At 30.7% G+C, this 20,241-nt stretch overlaps 1 protein-coding gene across 6 annotated transcripts in view; it reads right to left on the bottom strand.

Annotated features, from left to right (window-relative positions):
* The window catches only part of LOC140049631 (teneurin-3-like), a 124,776-nt gene that overhangs the window by 15,461 nt on the left and 89,074 nt on the right, over positions 1-20,241 (bottom strand). For 4 of the 6 annotated variants that reach the window (XM_072094570.1, XM_072094569.1, XM_072094568.1 and 1 more), the window contains 9 exons: positions 17,164-17,309; positions 9,768-9,876; positions 7,447-7,695; positions 6,435-6,570; positions 3,954-4,189; positions 2,332-2,436; positions 1,598-2,080; positions 1,247-1,351; positions 423-617 (listed from right to left, as the gene is read on the bottom strand). In XM_072094570.1, coding sequence (XP_071950671.1) covers positions 423-617; positions 1,247-1,351; positions 1,598-2,080; positions 2,332-2,436; positions 3,954-4,189; positions 6,435-6,570; positions 7,447-7,695; positions 9,768-9,876; positions 17,164-17,309 — 1,764 coding nt within the window. Of the gene's footprint in view, positions 1-422; positions 618-1,246; positions 1,352-1,597; positions 2,081-2,331; positions 2,437-3,953; positions 4,190-6,434; positions 6,571-7,446; positions 7,696-9,767; positions 9,877-16,063; positions 16,479-17,163; positions 17,310-20,241 lie in introns of those variants that run through there. The other 2 variants (XM_072094573.1, XM_072094572.1) reach the window with 2 other exon arrangements.

The following is a 20,241-nucleotide window of genomic DNA, read 5'->3' as shown; positions in this document are numbered from 1 at the left end:
CAGAACTTTTATTTGATTGGAAAATACCATGAAAGGCCCCTTAGCTTAATGGTAATCCTTATGTATGTGTAACCAGGTTAATATATCCCATAGTTTATCCATACTACTAACACGCAATAAAACAAAATTACTTTAACACTAATAACAGTTAGTTGTTTTTCATTCCCAACATATGAAGTCGATACAAATGAAGTGCTTGAGATAAATACATCAAACAGCATTGAGGGATTTTAAAATATATATATATAACCGATACATTACGAAAAGCAAATACTGTATGTTTAAAATGAGCTACACATAATTTAACGCACTAAAAGGTAGTCATGCATAATGGGGATATGATACACAGCTATAGGCTAGAATGAGTTAAGCATCCATGCAACCAAACAAGCGATGTTTGCCGACAAAATTACGCAATGTACCTTCACGGCATGTTGGGCCAACAAACCCGTCATTACAGATGCAAACACTGTTAATGCATCTACCGTTTCCGCTGCAATCTGGGTCGAGGCATTGATTCTCTTGTATTTCACATTCAGCTCCCATCCAACCCACGTTACAAATACACACCCCATCGTGGTACTGCCCATGTGTACTACATAATGTTGGGCACACACCTGAAACGAATTGTCATTACTGTAGACATACTAAACAACAGAAGCATTGCTTCTAGATGCAGTAGTTAACTGCTTGTGTTTGCCTTCAGTCTCCTTAGTAGTTGTTCCACAAATTTGAAAAGTTTAAAATGAAGTGTTGTACTTAAATAAATCTAATGTTTTTTGTATTGTTTTGGCAGAATTTAGGGTGGGGAAATAAGATGGCTATAATCTCTGTGAATCCACCATAAATCCATAAATAAATTAATCTAAATAATTTAGTTTTCTAAGTAAAATACATTCTGCAAAACAAACAACGTTATAGATTACTCAATTCGAGTGTTCATTGTAGTAATTTACTGTTGTGACTAGGCTGTTGACATTTTCCAAATTGGATCAGTTTTTGTAATGTTAATAAAGTGCACGATTCCATAACAACAATCAAACAGAGAGTTAGAAAACAAAGAGAAGCATCAAATAAAAAAACAAAATATAAATTTGGTTATAATTTGTTATTTTTAGAAATAGTTTATAAAAACAAGATAAAAAAGTTGACTACCAAGAGAAGGCATTGCAGATGCTTGAAATTGCCAAGCCAAAAACAAAGCTAGCCCCTGTAAATAATAAGGCATTGCCATATAGGTACCCACCTTTGGAGCAATCTTCCCCTGTAAATGTTGGATAACACTTGCACTGTCCATCAACGCATTGTCCATTGCCACTGCAGTCGTTCAGACAAGGTATACCACCGTCACCTAATAACGTTTTTAAATTGCATTAGTTAAAACAGTTTTTAAAAATCTTTTACATTTTAAATTTGTTTTATGAGAAAATCATTACAATATGCAAGCCAGATGCAGTTAATTTATTTTAATGTCTGGGGCCTAGCCAAGAACTAGAAGAATTGTTATAGAGTTACTTTTGTTGTTGTTGTATTAATAAATTTAATAACTTATTATCTATTTGCTTTGACTTCAAGGAGAAAAACAAATTTTGTTAACCTTTTATACCAGCAATAAACTTAACATCTTCTGTCCTTTTCCCATCATTAAATATTCCAATATACCACGATCCTTCTTCCATAAATTGAACAAAAGAAAAGATGGTTTTAGTTGACATTGATCTTTCTTGCCTTACAGCTAAAGATTTCCCTCCATGTCTTTTGTTGTTGTCTACTTGATGATGGTGGCTAGCAGTCCTCCCAAAAATTGCACTATTCCTGAACGCATGTCGCCTACTCCGATCCTGTGGGTAGCTCCTTCCAGAATGCACTTCAACAAAATCATACACAGTATGCGTTGGTGGTCCACCCCTTCGTCCATACACTGCCAGAAACGCATGATGTCCGACAGTAAGGTTCAATTGGACATATTTAGCGTCATTAATTTGCATAATGATTTGTAAAAAGTCCCCTGATTGGACAGTTCTTTTAAGATGTGCGCCAAGCGGTATTTGTTCCACTACCAAAGGTAATGAAGTTGAATCTGAAAATTAAATATAAAATGGTTCTTACAAATTTTCTTTTCAAAATCTTGATCAAAATCAAACATAAACAACATTTTTTCTTAGAACAATTTTTCTCTTCAGAGCAAATGATATTTGGGGAGCAGACATTTTTTACCCATCTCAGAAACTTTTGTACCAAATTAGAATAAAAACGACATTATTAACACTTATCTCATATCAAACTTTAAACTATTATTGAACTTTTAACTATTTTTATTTTAGTTCTCACCAGGTAATTTTGTTGGGCCTTCTTCTGGGGTGAAATAGCCGGGATTCTCTGTTTTTGTTCCTACTGATATAACAGGATGAGTCTCCTGTTGAAAGAGTTTCACCGCTGTAAAGAACCAAAAAAAAAAAATATGCACAAATTAGGTAAAACACATAAAACATTTTTTCCTTAGGCAGAACAAAATGAAATTTTAAACAAACTGAAATGATTAATCTGGTGATTCTTCTTTTAGATAAATCCATTTTAAAATTATTCTTTGACGCATATTTGATATATTTTCACATAATTGGTAGTCTTTGATTAACATTATGTAATTTTTCTCCAATCTACGTGATGTAATGCAAATGAGTTGAAAATGATCGTAGTAATGGTTAGCCTGAAATCTAATGTATAAACCTTCTGTGTTAATAGTACCATCGGGATAGTGTGTTGGTATAGCAATGAGAATAACATGAGTTCTCATGTTATAGTATTGGTGCTAATAGAGGTTCTGGACCTTTCTTAGAATGCCTGTGTTCATATTATGAAAAAGCTCTGAGAATTTGTGATTAGAATCGAATTGTAGTTTGTTTATAATGGTAATTTGGTATTGACAAATCAGGTGTTTGAATTTCACATTTAGAATAGGAATCCAACTTAGTAAAGAATTTAACAGGTGAGTTTTTTTTCACATACAAGTGGCAACGATTGTTGTGAGGCCGATTTACTATCACATATGTTGCCTGTCTCTAGTTTGAAAATGCACTTAACCAAAAATGGGGTTTCTCCTCAAACCTGCCTTGGCTACAGTCTTGCCTAACATGAGATGTAATACTGTATATAACAGCATAAAATGGTTTTGGTGGATGCCCTACTAGACTTGCTAAGTCCCTATGTTGTTAATCCAGTCGGCATTTCAATTTAAAAGCCATGTATATTTCTCTTTTTAACAATATTAAATTGAACTGCCATCTACAACATAGGCTAAGTGCCCTACATATAAGAGATGAGATACCACATGAGAATAGCCAACACTATGCAGAAAGTAGCATAAATACAGTACTGTATATTTAATTAATTATAACTAAATCCATCAAAATATAAATTATTTAATTTATTTGATTTTCACACTTTCATGAATGTCACAGAGAAATAGAAATCTTGATTTTTGAAAATATTTTTGTTTATTTATTCTAAGCCGAAATCTTTCGGGAATTCTGTTTAATATTTCAGAATGTAGTGCTTACTACGATTTTAAATGTCAAATTTGGTAGTGATGTATTTTTTCAATACTTAGCAATCTGCCATGACAGTCATGTAGATACAACCATTAATGATAGGATTCTATAAAAACATGAATGTGCATTTTAAGGATAGCATGATGTGTTTTTTTGTATTTCTTCGTTTTTGAAAATTACTCATGAAAAAATAAAACCTGTTATTAAGCAAAACGTATACATCAATGTATGATAAAAGAATATAAATTTAGATGACGTTTCAGATATAAGAGATATCTAGGTGTAACTAATGTAGTAAAAATGACATTTCTGTGTACACATTTTTAGGCTACAGAAGCACCGTTTTCGGTAATTTCAACAGCTGTGATGTAATCATGATAGAAAATAAATTGTAGTTAACTTTACCTGTTAAACAAATAAGAGCTGTTATAAGCGCACACACCATAATAAGTAACACAAGAGCCATACACTTCCATGAGCAGTGGTCCCAGCATGAGTACTTGCTTTTTATTCTTCTGTACTTAGGATGTGCAAATTTTGTGTTCTTTGGTCTGTTGTCATTGCGAACTGGAGTAAAATGGGGAAGGGGGACGGCTGCCGTCGGAGTATTTGGTGGGAACTCGTACATGTGTCTTGAAATACTGTGAATGGAACAATATGAACATTATTTTATAGAAATTTCCAGGAGATTTTAGTTCTTCTCTCAATTTTATTTTAACAAAGTAATTTGATATTGATGATTATAGACTATGATTGCATGCAAACTATATGATTTTATTGATCAATATTGATAACATAATAATTAAAATAACAAAATTTTTGATAAAAAATAAACAAGTTAAAAATCTTAACTGGACTGTAAAACAATATAAAAATTAAAATAACAAATTCGTTCATATGTAAACTTTCCTTGAAAATCGTCACGCAAAATACAGCTTCCGATGATAACATTAATCATCGCTCCTGTGACATAAAAGGTGTTAAGTATGAAACGCAGTACGCGATGCAATAGATAATTTGTTTCTCATTATATTGCACAACGTATTTCCACGGATATTGTAATTATATATACATTTTATCGTGCTAAGAAAATAATCAATAATCTATATTTAAACTATTTGCCATGTTATTACTATATTGCTAGTGTTATTAATAGTGATATCTATGGTACGGAAATAATAACAATGTAGATAATTTTGTTGAATTATTTATTATGCTATAAAGGATGTACCTATTGTAGTAAGTGTGGTATAAAATTAATAATCATTATTAATAAGAAATATTATTGCTCAGACAAGAATATTTCATGAGTTAAATAGGGAGAATATTTAGTGAGTTGAATGGATGGAACTGCCTTTATTTAAAAAAAATGAAAATGTAAATCTTAAAAGTATTCTCCATGCAACTAACACAAAAAATTCATTATTCTATGTGACACACCTCTATTCTAACAATCGTTAATTTAACAAAAAACCTGACTTAACAAAACATTTTGTCAAGATAAATAAATTACATGAGGATTTGCATAAAATGTGTGACACCTGTTTTATTGAAAAACTTTAATTCACATACACATTTGACAAAGACAGTGGCTGTTCAATTCACCTTACACACTCCCTCTTAATCCTACACATTCAGTAAATATAAAGAAGCTGAATATTCCTTTCTAATACAAAATGAGGCCAGTAGATGGAATTGCACTACCGGCACTAGTTGACATTTTATGTGTATGAAAAAAATGTATTGATTTTTTCCTAGGCTAAACAAAAGAGCGTTCTGACCCTTTTGAAGACCCGGTAACGTCATTCCACAATCTGCAACAGTTGCCTAAAGGTGCCTTGCTAGATATGCAGGAAAGATATTACTGTATATAAAAACATATTTTTCTATACAGGTTAAATTAGTGTGCATTTATGCTGCGTTTCAAATAAATCAGTTACATTCTTTGTCTAAGTAGAAGTCATATGTTTTGGAAGTGTTTATGGAAAATAGTGTCCATCTTTATTAAATAGACACTTCCATGTTTTCTAATACCAAATCTAAAGGTTGAACATTTTTAGAAATTTAAAATGTTATAAATTAACATTTTCTTTGCTAAATTTTGTATTTCATTTTACAAAAAATGTAAACTTTATACTTTAAACCAACCTTGGTCTGCATTAAACAATTATATAACATGACGTGATTATGTTTTTCATGTTGCATCATCATTCATAAATTCTTGTTTTACAGAGATTGGAAATTAGAGATTGAAATACTATACAACTATCTCATAAACCAAAGGATTCGATTTCAAACACAATTGTCATTCCGATTACCGGTTCTTACAAAATCGTCACTTTATTTTCAGATTTTATTCCTAGCGCATTCAGACAACTTGATATTTAAAAATGCCTTGTAGAAATTGAGCCATTAACTACGAACATTTAACAGAACTTAACAGTAGAATATACGCCAAACTTAAACTATGAATGAGAATTCTATGACCATTACCAAACAACAAGCGGCAAGACAAACGTATCATTACAGTCATTAGCGTTTGTGGATTATCTTTGAGAAGATTCTTACGAAAAATAATTGCGATATTTGAGCTAGGCTTAATATTGTAGACTTATGAGTGTATAGCTAAAATTACAGAGGAAGTTGATGCAGCTAAACTTGGGTTTGATCTGGATACTGGTGCTTGGGCTTCAAATGATACCAGCTACAAAATAGGAGAGGGGCCTAGGCTTACTATTACTAACTTTAGCTATTAAATTTGACTTGATACTATTGAAAGGGTTAATGATTTAGGCCTGGATTTGTACAGTAATTGCACAATTTTTAGCTTTGCCTATGCTGTTAATCTTAAATGTTAGCTCTGTTACTAAATATAAAAAGACGTACCTTGTCTGTCTTGAGTTGCTAAGGGAGTTGTTACTGTTGAACATTGGGTTCGGCCCTGGCTGCGGATAATTCAAGTTCATTACATCTTGTCTTGGATGAAAATTTTGTTTTCCGTCGACGGGTATACTAGGAAGTGCTGCAAACGAAAGAAAGAACACTTCAACACCAAGAATAACAGATGAGAATAATGCGAGAAAAATTCAAGTCAGTTTGCACGCAAAGTTATTAGATTGAAAACGTGTGAATTGAATTGATCAATATTAAAATAATGTGACTAGAGATTTCACTAAACATTAACATATTAATAACAACATCTTCAAAGAAATAAATGAAATTACGACCTTGAAATTTCTATAAAGGGAGAAATCCTCGTGAGAGATTTTGAAAGAAATGATTGAAGCTTATATAATACCACTAAAAGCATCTTCTGTCAAACGTAATCATGGAAAGACAACTCTGCGCACTACTTCAATAATTCATTATCTTATCAGTATTATGTTATTATACTGGCTATACATAATCATATTCATAATAATTATCATTAATATTATTATGATACAAGACTTCATTCAATGCTAATAGACAAACATTTTCAATGGTGAAGAATTACTATTTTACATTGAAGAAAATGATGGTGTACCATATTGCTACACTCATTGTTTCAAAATAAGCCATTCAAATGCAAAGGTCAGGGGCGGATCCAAGAGAGCACTAGAAATATTCTCTCTTACTTTTTACCTGAAATTACTACTACTTATTTACTACTTTTTGATATTTAATGTTGACCGACTATCAGTATTAAATGTTAGCTCTCGATGTTAAACAAATTTTGGTTTTGCCCCTGAAGGTTACTCTTTGATATTCGCACTGGTATTACTGTAGTATCTGCTACAGTACCAGAATTGTTTCATTGTTGAAACAATGTCGCTATAAAGCATTGACCTAAAGTGATCCTTTGAATGAGATGTTACTATAGTGGTTGTTTGTGAATCAAGTCTATATAATATCCCACCTTGATTTTGAATAAAGTTATTTTGTGGCATCGTATTCGACATTTGTTTCATTTGAAACATATTTTCTTCTGCATGTGCTGCCTCCGTACTAGAAATCGTACTGTGACTTGACCTAACATTTGACAGCGTTCCTGGTGCCGACCTCCCACTTGATATAAGACTTGACGCGGACCTGTCGGCTATGATGTTAGGGCGCATCATGTGTTGACGTCCTAACGAATGCCTGGAATTCATAGTTGAGGGCACACCTGTAGTATATCGAAGTAAAACAAACAAAACATTTATCATTTAGCATGTGTATTAGATTGTCCACCAAAAAAATACAGAAATTGCACTTAGGAAAATTACTTTTGCCTACGGAGTACTGTAGTGTACCCATTTGATACTGCAAATTGTGAAATATGAAATTAATGTTTTGAAATCATTCTATATTCAAATAGTATAATAGCGAAATACTAGAATATACCAGGTATTAAAAAAAAACATTTTATGCTTGTCAAAAAATATAAATAGCTAGCAATATTTCTTATTAGTAATAAATAACAAAATGGAATGACATTAAAGTTTTAATATACATTGAAAAAAAATCAAATAATAAATTTTACATCAAAAACATTAATGTAATGTAGTACCAATTATTTTACGGCAACAAACTACAAAGATATTAGGTTTTATTTTTTGATCTGCCGTAAAATGATTACAATATTAATAATAAAACTAAATTATTATAAATTACGATAAGAATTTGAAATATTTATATTTATGTCTTAATGGTCGCTTATTGAATATTTTCACGTAGACAGCCTCGGCGTAAATGCCGTTCTAAAAGTTTTAAGCGGATCAGAATGTCCATGAAGGAATGTTAATTATTACAAAGAATCGCTGAGCAGAAGTGTTATAGGAGTATAGATAGGAGTTACTGCAGCAAATTTGTATTTTTATTATTTATAAGCTATATATTACTGCAGTAATTAACAGAGAACATGATGAATGATCTATCAACAGTATTCTATTTTAACAATTCTTCCTAGAAGTTACTGTACAAACTATTATTACTGCAGTAACTAACACAGAACATTTTCTAATGATCTATCAAAATCAACAGTACCGTATGTTCTATTTTACCAATTCCTCCTAGAAGTTACTGCAGAAATCTACTATTACTGCAGTAACTAATAAAGTAAAGAATAAGTCTAATATCCTTCCTATGTTCAACTGTATTTAATAACATGATGAATGCCGAATGATCTATTAACAGTATTCTATTTTAACAATTCTTCCTAGAAGTTACTGCAGCAAACTATTATTACTGCAGTAACTAACACAGAACATTTTCTAATGATCTATCAAAATCAACAGTACCGTATGTTCTATTTTACCAATTCCTCCTAGAAGTTACTGCAGAAATCTACTATTACTGCAGTAACTAATAAAGTAAGTAAGAATAAGTCTAATCACCTTCCTATGTTCAATTGTATTTAGTAACATATAAATAATAGCTTTTAACAATGCTGAATAGAGCTCTAGTTATTTTATAAAAGTCTATGTACTTTATTTAATGTTCACTTATAAAATAAAATTTTATAGTGAAATATATAACTTTCAAACAAGTTCAAAAACATTAAAAATGTTATTGCTTGTAGACAAAGACATTCTTTGTTCTGTTACTTTACGATTAATTATTTAAATACAACCATTTGGAAATTCTCAAAAGCTTTCATGTGCATAATATTTGTGGTGTATAAATAATTTGTAAATATTTTAAGTGAAGAAAAACATTAAATTCAACATTTCATTGAGATTAGAATTTCGCATTATTTATGGTATAACTGTCTTTGAAAGAAAAACGCACAATTTCATGTTATAGAAAATTCCTCACTTTTTTTGGCCATAGATTTATCTATACACAGATGTTGAATAATCACCTCAATTAAAAACAAACTTTATGCACAGAAAAAGGTTATAAACAAAGATGAAAAAAAAAAATTTTAAATCATTGGATGTCTTTGTATTTAATGAAAAACATTTGATTTCCGATCAGGAGGTTCTCTTTAATCTTGGCTGATTTTGTGTTTCTTTTTCCTAGCATCTGTTTTTATGTTTTCAAAATGAACTACCGATCATTATTGGTACTTATTAAAGTATTTTTCCGGCAATTGATTATTTTTTAATACTTTGCTAGATTTTTCCGCTTTGTACGCCCAAAAGTAATCCTTGATTTAAAAAATTAATAATCGGCTATTCCCTGCTATTTATTGTAAAGTCTCATTGTTCTATGGACATAAATATGTAAAGTTAACACATTATGAATAAAACATACCTCCTGAAAACCCATCTTCCATTTCTGTTTCTGTTAGCGTTAGGCTAGATCCGCTACTCCTTCCGCTCTCTGATTGGTCCTCCCTATTTGAATGATGCCTAACTTGTTTCTAAATAAACAAGAACATTTTATTAAATAATAAAACATAATTCATATTCCAAGCTGTATAAACAGGCATAAAGTAAATAAATATGTAGTTATTATCTCATTGAAATTTGCATAACAGTGTAGCATTTTTGAATGTGAAATAAGATTGAGATAGGATTTATATTTACTATGACTCACTGCAGACTGCAGGAAGATTAGCCCCAACCCTTGGGGGTTTTTTCGACAATAGAATTTGATTGCAGCTTACAAAATTACATGAAATAGATCAATGTATTCATGACAATAATTTGATTATTAATCTTTAATATGTGTCCTTAGATACTATAAGATAACCTTCAAGGGAATATTACATTATATTAATTTGAACCAAACTGGACATTAATTTGAACCAAGGTGGACAGTTTAGTGATATTTTGGTGATATTTAACCATGTTTTAGTATATATCATTTATTAAAATATCATTATAAATTTGACAGAAATGGAGAAACTCCAATCTACCTAGTAATATACAGTACTGAAAATTCATAAATTAATTTATAATATATTATACTGTAACCAAATTGGTGTACTGTAGGTTAGAGAGGGGATTAGTTGACAAGGAGGACAAACATTTATGTAGTCAAATTTTTGGTTCAAAAACAGGTTTTGTCTTGGTATTCAAGCAACATTAACTGCAGTACAGTAGTTAACACTAATACTAGGTCTGTGTCAAACTTGTTCTGATGGTGACACTACCAATGCATTCAACAACTAGTCATCTTATAATTGGTGATTTAAATCCACTGTTGACAGTATCCTGAACACTTCTGTCCCTAGTGTTTTATTTGTGGAGATGTTAATTAGCAGATATACCAATTTATATAGTGTTTATCTTTCAACAATGATATACTGTTAAAACAATTGGTGGACAGTTCTTTATTCTATGATAACCTTTGTCTTAGTTCTGTCAAAACACCTGGATGATAATTGATTAATTAAAATTTGTTGATAGACAAATTAATTAGAAGCAGAAACTGTGATGTTACTTTGACAACATGTATTTGATGAATGATTGCAATCTTTGTTGCGGGATCAACCAAGTTATTTATTCAGTTGCAATTGTTGCATCTCTTTAAATGTATTTTCTTCATTAACATTTGTTCTAAGACTTTTTAAAAGAAAGGATCATGATTATACCATGTTTTCATATAAATTACAAGATGTACTGTAGGTCTATTGTTTAACCATGTTCTATAATATTGTCTTGGAACTCTTTCCTACTGTGAATTGTTGACAATATCATAACAAAATTGCAATAAAACATAATTCAAAACTAAGAAATATTATTCAATAATGTAAACTTAAAACCATGTCATATATAATTATTTGCATTATCAATTTATGCACATAACTGCTTATTGGTAGAATCATGGTTCACTTTTGATTTGTAGAAAGAATTGATATGTAGTCAACTTTGTACTGCTCTGTTACACTTTGACCTAACTACTAATAAAGAAAAAACACACTGCAAAGAAACCATTATAACAAAGAGAAGGGAGAACAGTTGTTTTATGAATTATGAACTTATTTTGTGTTCCATCCACAAACTGTTCAAAATGTTGTCTATTAAGTATAACAAGTAACAGTATTGTATTTGCAACTTTTAGGAATAAGTAATAAATTTCTATAAGAGAGAGGTCCATTTATTTATAGTTGTAAAGATGTTTTTGTTACCTTGTTTTAAATGTATTTCGATTTTAAAGGCTAAATAAAGAATGAATGAATGAATGAATGAAAGTTTCTATGTGTAAAGAAACAAAAAAACACACTGAAATGTTAATGATCACTATGAGGGATTACTAAACAAAGAGCGAGTAGTTTATACTGGTATCTAAATTGTTCTGGATTTCTTTTTTTTATAACTAAGCTGTTCTTGCTTGTCTCTCTAGCTTTTCTACAAAATTACTAAGTACTGATGAGTGATGTAAAAAACAAAGCTTAACCAAACTCTTCTTACTTTCCTAAAAAATGTTGAAATCCTGTTCAAAATGTGGAAATATTAATGGCCTTAATAATTGATTAATTAAACAAAAAGCACATATTTTATGACCACATCATCATTCTCACAAACATATTCTAGACCCCAAGGACCTTTTTAACCTCCTCTAATGAACTTATTATTCCATCAGTAGCAAGTGTTGAAAAGATACTAATAAAAGTCTTTTAGGCTAGAGTCAAGGCCTACTCTCACCAGTTTTGCCAATCTTTCTTCACATATTAACAGATGGTAAAGGAATGTCCAACTATGTGAAATTGTACAGTGAAAGAACTGTGTTTGAGAACCTTGTAGTTTGTCTGAATAACTTTTGAAAATGTTATAAAACAAAAAGCCAATTCATTCATAAATTATGAAGTTAATAGGTTCATAAAACAATGTTTGTGTACAGTAGTAACTTTTGAAAATGTCTTTGATAAGCTTATGTTTATGAACATACAGTATGTAGTAATGATGCAGAAATCATAATATTCATATATCTTTTTACAAATAACTGTCGTATAAAATCTCTCCCTTCTTCTTCCATTCGCTTTTCACAGTTTGATACCTGTTAGCTCATCCAGCAAGTATTTTAAATTACAATTGCAATGTAAGTTGTTTTTAAACGTAATTAATTTAACATAATAATGTTACCAAGACATGCTGGCCATTAAAGAAATTATAATTCAAGATGTTTTAATGTTTAAGTAATTATATTTCAGTACGAGCAATTGTAACATTTTTTTTTATGATAGGAATGACATCAAGCTAAATTAGAATTTGATTCTTTATAGTTTTGTTATTATTTACACTAAATGTGATTTTACACACAAGTTTCTCAAGGCCATTTTGTACATACCTCAACTTTAGTAATATATTTTCATGATGACAACTGCACGTGTGAAACTTACTTTGCTTTAATATTGCTACATCTACAAATTTGTTACATTGATTTATTAAAAATTTTCGCTGAACAACAGTCTCACAGATGCATCAACTTTGATAAACGAAACATTAATTATTATTTCACATCTGGTATTAATTTTAATATTAGAAAAAAATAATTATTGTTGTAAAAAATAATATGGCAATAAGGTCCCATTCATATGTTTTGATGCTTTGACTGTTGGTATGACACGCCGTATGGCACACCATATAACCCGCCTTATGGCTGCAGTGATCATCCAACTCTATTCAACTCCTCCACACTCGTGTGAGGTTTTAAATATTGCTAAAGCTCTGTCTACACTATCAAACTTTATGTGACAAAAAAAATGTGATGTGCCCAAACATGGACATGATGATGATGTCATATATATATTTGCGAATATCACTACCATATTTAGGCACATCACACTTTTTTATCAAACTAGTTTGATAGTGTAGATAGAGCAATTGAATTATGCTGTGTGAGGAGATTTACATACAAGAAAATACTTCATCTAGAAAACAATTTTTTACACTTATTGTAAATTTTCATTGCATTTAGAAGATTGAAAATGTGAAGAATTTTATCATGGAAACTTATCAACGTTTTTGTTGCAATTATGCAATTTGCAAATATATTACACATTAAGAAGATTGAAAATATTAGCAATTTTAAACAACAAAATCTCAAATTACAGAAAAAAATTCCTATTAAGATTTCCTATAAACACTTTTCCTACAGTTATGACATTTATAAAATTTAATTTGAAGCTAAAGAAATTTTTTTTAAATAATTCCAAGCACACAACATGCCTTTAAGGGGTTTTATTTAACTTTTATGGAGGCGCTACCAGTATACTGTAGAAATCTTTTAATTTAATTAATTTGATAATCTCTAAGACCGACCTTTTTGTGGTCAGTGAGGCGAGGTCAGCATAGTATGCTATAAATCTTTGTATGATTTCAACATTTGTCTGTAAGAACAACCATCTTAGATCTTTAATTTAGATGGACAGCAAAAAATAACTGGTTTCCTCTGTCTCCCTGTGGCACCTACCCCACTGGCACATAAGCTACATTCGTAATAAATAGTGAAGTGGTCAAGGTAAAAAATATATTACTTAAATAAATTAGTAGATCTCGGAATGATCAATAAAAAAAAGAGTAGGGAGGGATATTTCTGAACTGCACAAACCTTAAAGCTCTGTTTACACTATCAAACTTTATGTGAAAAAAAATGTGATGTGCCTATATAATAATATATATACATGTTCATGTCGTATCGCTACTATATTTGGGTATATCAAATTTCTTCCTTCATAATTCTAATTTACAATAAAAATACTTGTTTTCATGTTCTTTCCATTTGAATTCCAAGTCTATTACATTAGTCACATTAACCTAGAAAAATTCCTAAAATGTTCTATTTAAAAAAAAAAGGTTATTATTCCTTGTCAATCTCTCATCATATACATGGGAAAAAACAAACAGGGGAAATATGCTAATCCCAAGGTCATGTTCTGAGTTTCTATTGGTTTTGACTTCATTATGCATACTGTATGATATTTAGATACTGATTAATGTATACGAAAATGTACCCAATTCATCAAATTGCTAGGGGTTGATGACCAACCTGTGTGAAATATTACCGATTTTATGAGACGGAAAATTATAACGTTGCACACGGCGCTTTTTAGTAATGTAGAAAATTTATTAACATTTTAAGTTGCTGATAAAATTGTGTTAGTTTTAAGTGAAACAATCTTGGAAGCGCTGGGAATTATAATCAATTGTTTTACTTTACTGAAAAATTGTTCCATGTCTTTGTACACTGTGTCAATAAGAACAAGGCCATATAGATGGCTGCAGTCGCGTGCTTAGTGTTTACCGACCAACCTACCAACTGACCGAAATTACTGAACATGTTTAAAAATGTTGAAATGTTTAAAAACAGTTATATTTTTTTAATTTACACGTGCGTAGCCTGTCACTTTTGACGTGCTCGTATAACGTAATTTCGAGTTGAAAAGTAAGTCAAGAAACAAAAATCGGGCAAAAAGAGTGCGCAATAACATTTAACGTGCAGTGCGCGCGCAAAAATCTGCGCACTCATGGCAATTTTGTAAAGGCTTAAAATTGCCTGAAACGTACTCTTATTTTATCGAAAATAAATTTTGAAAAATTTAAGCGCGCGTACGCATGCGTTACATGCGCTACGCCCGTAATTGTATTGCCATATGATGATTTATGCCCTGAAATTTATGAGTACCAAATTTTATTTAATTGTGATTCATGGTTGTGAATATATGATTACAAACGTGATTTCGTTAAATCGTGCGTAGACCGCGTAGTTTTTTATTGCGCACCGTGAAAACATAACCACATCGATTCCTGGCCATAAGGAATATACTGTGAAAAATTGACTTAGCTAGATTAAACTGATATCAAGATAAGGTCAGAAAGCGATAAAACGCATAGTGATACCGGACCGACAGACAGACCTACAGACCGACCGACATAGTGAACTATAGAGTCGCTTCCACGCGACTAAAAATAATAAAGTAGAACACCGGTTAAAGAGACACTTCAAAAAGCCCAGCAAAATGTCCCATAATAGGGGTGTCCCCTGGATATAAGTTGGCTGTAGTGCTACAGTAAATATATAATTCCCCTTTTTCGTTTTTAAATACAGAAAAATTTCCCCTTAATAGGGATGTTCACCTAAATAGAGTTGTCCCAAATGAGGGGTTCTACTTTAGTAAAAAATTTTAATCCTCTATCCTTAAAAAATATTTTCATTAATTAAAAATCAATTAAAAACATTACCAATTAAAATCCAATACTATACTACTATAAGTACTTTTTTAAACACAAGGACACAGAAACTTTTTTGACCACACCCAACATTCCAAACTCCTTAATCAGAAAGCTAAAGAATATTGGACCATAATCCTTTCATGAGTGGACATTTAAATAATAAATGAACCCCTTCTAATTCAAAAATTAATTAATAAATTAATCATGTTGCTGAATTAATTTTCTTGTTGTTCTTTAATTTAATTTAATACAGATTGCTGTATACATGTACAGTTAACGCTAGTTTGGCTAAAGAGATGACGTTTATTTAAAAACATCTTAGTATGAATATTTTTCATTAATGTAATGTTACAATATGTCAACAGAAACTAGATATTTCAAGTCTAATATATAAGATCAGCATAAAAATGGGTAAAATAGATCAATTACCTTACTATCTGGGTCATCAGTAAAACCTGATTGAATCAAGTTTCTGATAAATCCTAGCTCGTGTCCCACATGGGTGCTTGCTCCGACATCAAACGGTACCACCCCATTCGTTTAAATTCAAAACTAACGACAACGAGAAGGCTTTACAAGCGAAAAATCCATATTCATGTTGATGTCTTTCTAAGCTATTGAAACACTGCGTGCATGCATGATGTTGAATAGGGTGATTGGCAACGATAATGACATTCAAACTATCTACTGACTTTTAATGCTGATAATGAATACACAACACAGACGCAGATCAAATTCGTTCTCATAAGAATATCCGATGTAATAAATTTTACGTTGAGGTAAGGGATCATGTCAAAATGTTCCTACTGCAGTAACTGCAATTATTGTCAATGTTTAATGCCAGAATTGTAATTATTATGTAATTGCAGTATTAATCAGTAAGTCAAACATTTACTGTGGTAGTTGAAATGATTGCGGTAAAAATGTCTGAATGCAAAAATATTTCATGGTTTAATTTTAGTTTAATTTGGTTTTAGAGAACTTGTATTTTATCACCTTTATATTGAAAGAGAATTTTTTTTGTTAAGAGTTGCGTTCTATATACTGTAGCTATTATTATTCTCTACCACTACTAGCTGTCAGATATTATCAATGTTTTAAATACAGTAATTACTTTAATGTCATTAACATTGCAGACATATCTAATTCTGTCTTGTAAAAATCTGCAATGCATTTTACCGGCGAAAACACATTAATGTTAATGTCCATGAATTCCAAAGATATCTCAAACATGGCACTCCCATACCAATGTTAAACGTATTTTAGGGTAAATGCTAAACTAAAAATGAAAGCACAAAAAACCCTGCGCAAATCTTACATAGTCTGATCAAAATATTAACTTATCCTGACTTTGAAATTTTAAGTTTTACTTTTGTATACCCCAAAAAAGTAAAATTCTGTTTATGTTAGTATATATTTAAATATTTTATGACAAAAATGCTTCCTCACATAGATCTCCTTCAATTTGTCCCTGAAGTAAGTATTTTTTTAATGGAGGAATGCATTTAAAAAAAAATTATTATAATTACTTTTAAGTAGTTGTCAACAGCCATCAGAAGTTGGTCAGGCGTAAGGTCTGGTGGGGGCGGTCTTGGATTACGCTCAAGTGACATCTTGTCTTTTCCAGACGGTCGATGACTACTAATAATATTTGGTTCGCTTGTCGACATGATACCTGTAAAATTGAAAATCATTTTATATGGATTAAACAATTTAAATATTTTAAAATTTATGTTAGTTTTACATTAATACTTAAGTAAGAATAATATTAATGCGCAAGAATCTATAACTTACATCATCAAATATAGATGTAAATTGATATATTTTAAAATAAACTAATAATGACAAAAATAATTATGAAATAGTAATGATATTAACGCGCAATTCCCTTAGCGGTCAATTCTTCATGCATCAATGCTTTCCACTCAATATTAAGTGACTAAACTAAATTACCATTCAGTCAATTAATAATAAAATCTATATCACGCATAAAATAAAAAGGATATTCTTACGTTAAATGTTCATACCCACGATAAGTTGTGTAATTGCCAATCGATTTTTCTCGTTAAGTAGATGGGTAAAAAGAAAATCTCATCCAAGATATGACCCGTTTTTGATCGTGAGCATAATAAGATTACGGGTAGTATTAGAGTTATGAAGATTGAAAAGCCTGCAATAGCTATGATGGATTGGCTAAGTTATAATCCGCTACAATCATGATAATCGTCATCTCTTAGCCGAACGCTCTATCTCTTATTGTAATTGGTTGAAATGTGCATTCTGAATTACTTGTATGTTTATATTAGATCAAAGTATCGTAAACAAAGATGAATAAGTGTATATGCACACACAATTGTAAACAAAGATGCCAGTTTTAATTCCACAATAATTGGATGTATCATAAACACAAATTTGTTTAAAAAGGTTGAGTAATCCTTTGAAATTGGATTTAAGATCTTCATCTATTTCATAAACAGTCAAGTCTAAGAAAAGTCAATGGAGGGCACCACAAACCAATAATGGCGCAAGTTCAAGGGATTCCTCCTCTACCATAGTTGTGGCAGTAACATCTGCTTGGATTAAGCCTTTACACTACAGGTTCAGTGATATATATCTGGCTTGTGCAGACTTTAGGCTTATAGAAACTAGTAAATCCATTGAAAGAGTAGCTGGGGGCGACCCAGCCCTGTCAAAAAGGATGGCTAAAGGAGTGACGACCTCTGACCCATTACAGCCAATGATGCTAACTATGATTACAAGTATTGTAGTTGATAATTTGCTTGTGTTCAAAATTGATTTACACATAAAAAATATTTTTAATTTAATTTTACTTTCTTCAGGTATAGACTGAGTGGAACATGATTGTCACCATCAAAAGAGATTCATATTATATTCTACAAATAAAATGAGTCATACTTGAAACAAGTAGAAAAGGTTATGAGATCTCAAAGAAAATTGGATGTTGCTAATTTATTCAACATCTTAAACAGCTTTATTAGCGATAAAAATGTATACAAACAAATAGTATAAGTAAAGATGATACCACTCTACTGGTATACCAATTAAATTTGTTACTAAGTAATAAGCCAAGGAGTTATGAGATTAAAAGTGACATTTAATTTTATCAACATGTTTATGTTTTTCCAACAATCTTTGGCAACGATATAAAGGAGAGAGGTGTGGTTGTGAAAAGCGAGAAGGAATTTAAAATTAATATCAACAATGTGTTCTAGCCATGAATCAATGTCTAACGATTATCAAGCCAACATCAATCAAAGAGCTATACCGACAACAAGACCTACAAATATCAACGGTTAAACAGATTACTTTGCGATGTACTTTACGAAGTTTGCCGAAAAAACTTTGTTTTCCTTTTATAGGAATCAAAAAGCAAGAAATCAGCTAATTACAGGATGGATAAACTATTTATCATGCTTATAAATAAATCTCACTTGAGATTTAATAGTGAAATAAAAATAGTAATGAGCTACAATCCTGCCTGGTTTAAATCCCGGACCTTGGGATTGGATCCTGGAAATTGGGATTGGAAGGCAAGCATGTTTACCACCAAGCTACTCCTCAACTATAAACTTGAAAAGAAAAGAAAATTGGGGGATAAATAGAATGTTTTAAAATATTCTTTGTATCTGTTAAAGGTGATTTTCTTTCGGAGAAAATTAGATTTTCCTCTAGAGCATTTTTCTTCTATATTTTTTTTTTTGCAAAACCAAACTAAAAACTAGACTTTTCTATTAGAGATTTAATATCATATTTTTACCATCGATCTATATTATTTTGTGATCATGTTTCCATAAGATACAGATATTTCCTTTTTATCATGTTTCTTAAGAAAGAGTTAAGTTTGATTGATCGATAGTTGATACATCGTAACAGGATTGTTGTACTGTATTGTGAAAAATGATTGAGATTAATGCACCCACAAGTGACGTTTGATACGTATTATGAGCGACATTTTGAGAACATACATTTAGAATTACATTTTCACATTTAATTTACAAATATAGATTTTTAACTTAAAGAAATTCAAACGGCGACGGCGACAGAAGGCTGGATAAAAATATCTATACTGTAAAGTTAAGCTTCGTCTGACTAATAATAATAATATTAATATCTCCAATCTCTAATAGTACATGGAGAGTTAGATTAGAAATAATTTATTTCAGATTTTATTAAATTATTATATTAAAAACACAATATTTTCTCGAAGTATTAATATCAAGGGAATTGCTATTTTTACGCATTTAAGAATTGTTTTAATTACTTGCTATATACAGTATAAAGCATTAACACTCATTCGGTGAGAATTAGCAAAAACCTTTTGGGATTTATTAACTATGTGAGTGTTTATCAAAATTTAATCAATATCTTACTGCCTATATTAAAGTGATTTATAATATTTATTATTGTTTGAAAATTGAAAATCTTTCAATCCAAAACAATAAATTTGGTACAGTCTGGTCTATTGGAGTTACATTGTGATTTAGCTTGTTCGGTGTTCAATAGGATGAACCTTGCAATTAGCAATACCCTTGATCAAATGCACAAATTCATCTGTTGCATAATCCAATGAGAAGCTATTTTTATTA

This window comes from Antedon mediterranea, chromosome 5 (assembly GCF_964355755.1).
Source record: "Antedon mediterranea chromosome 5, ecAntMedi1.1, whole genome shotgun sequence".
Classification (NCBI taxonomy): domain Eukaryota; kingdom Metazoa; phylum Echinodermata; class Crinoidea; order Comatulida; family Antedonidae; genus Antedon; species Antedon mediterranea.
The sequence above is the reverse complement of the archived record's forward strand: the minus strand, read 5'-3'. Positions and strand labels throughout refer to the sequence as shown.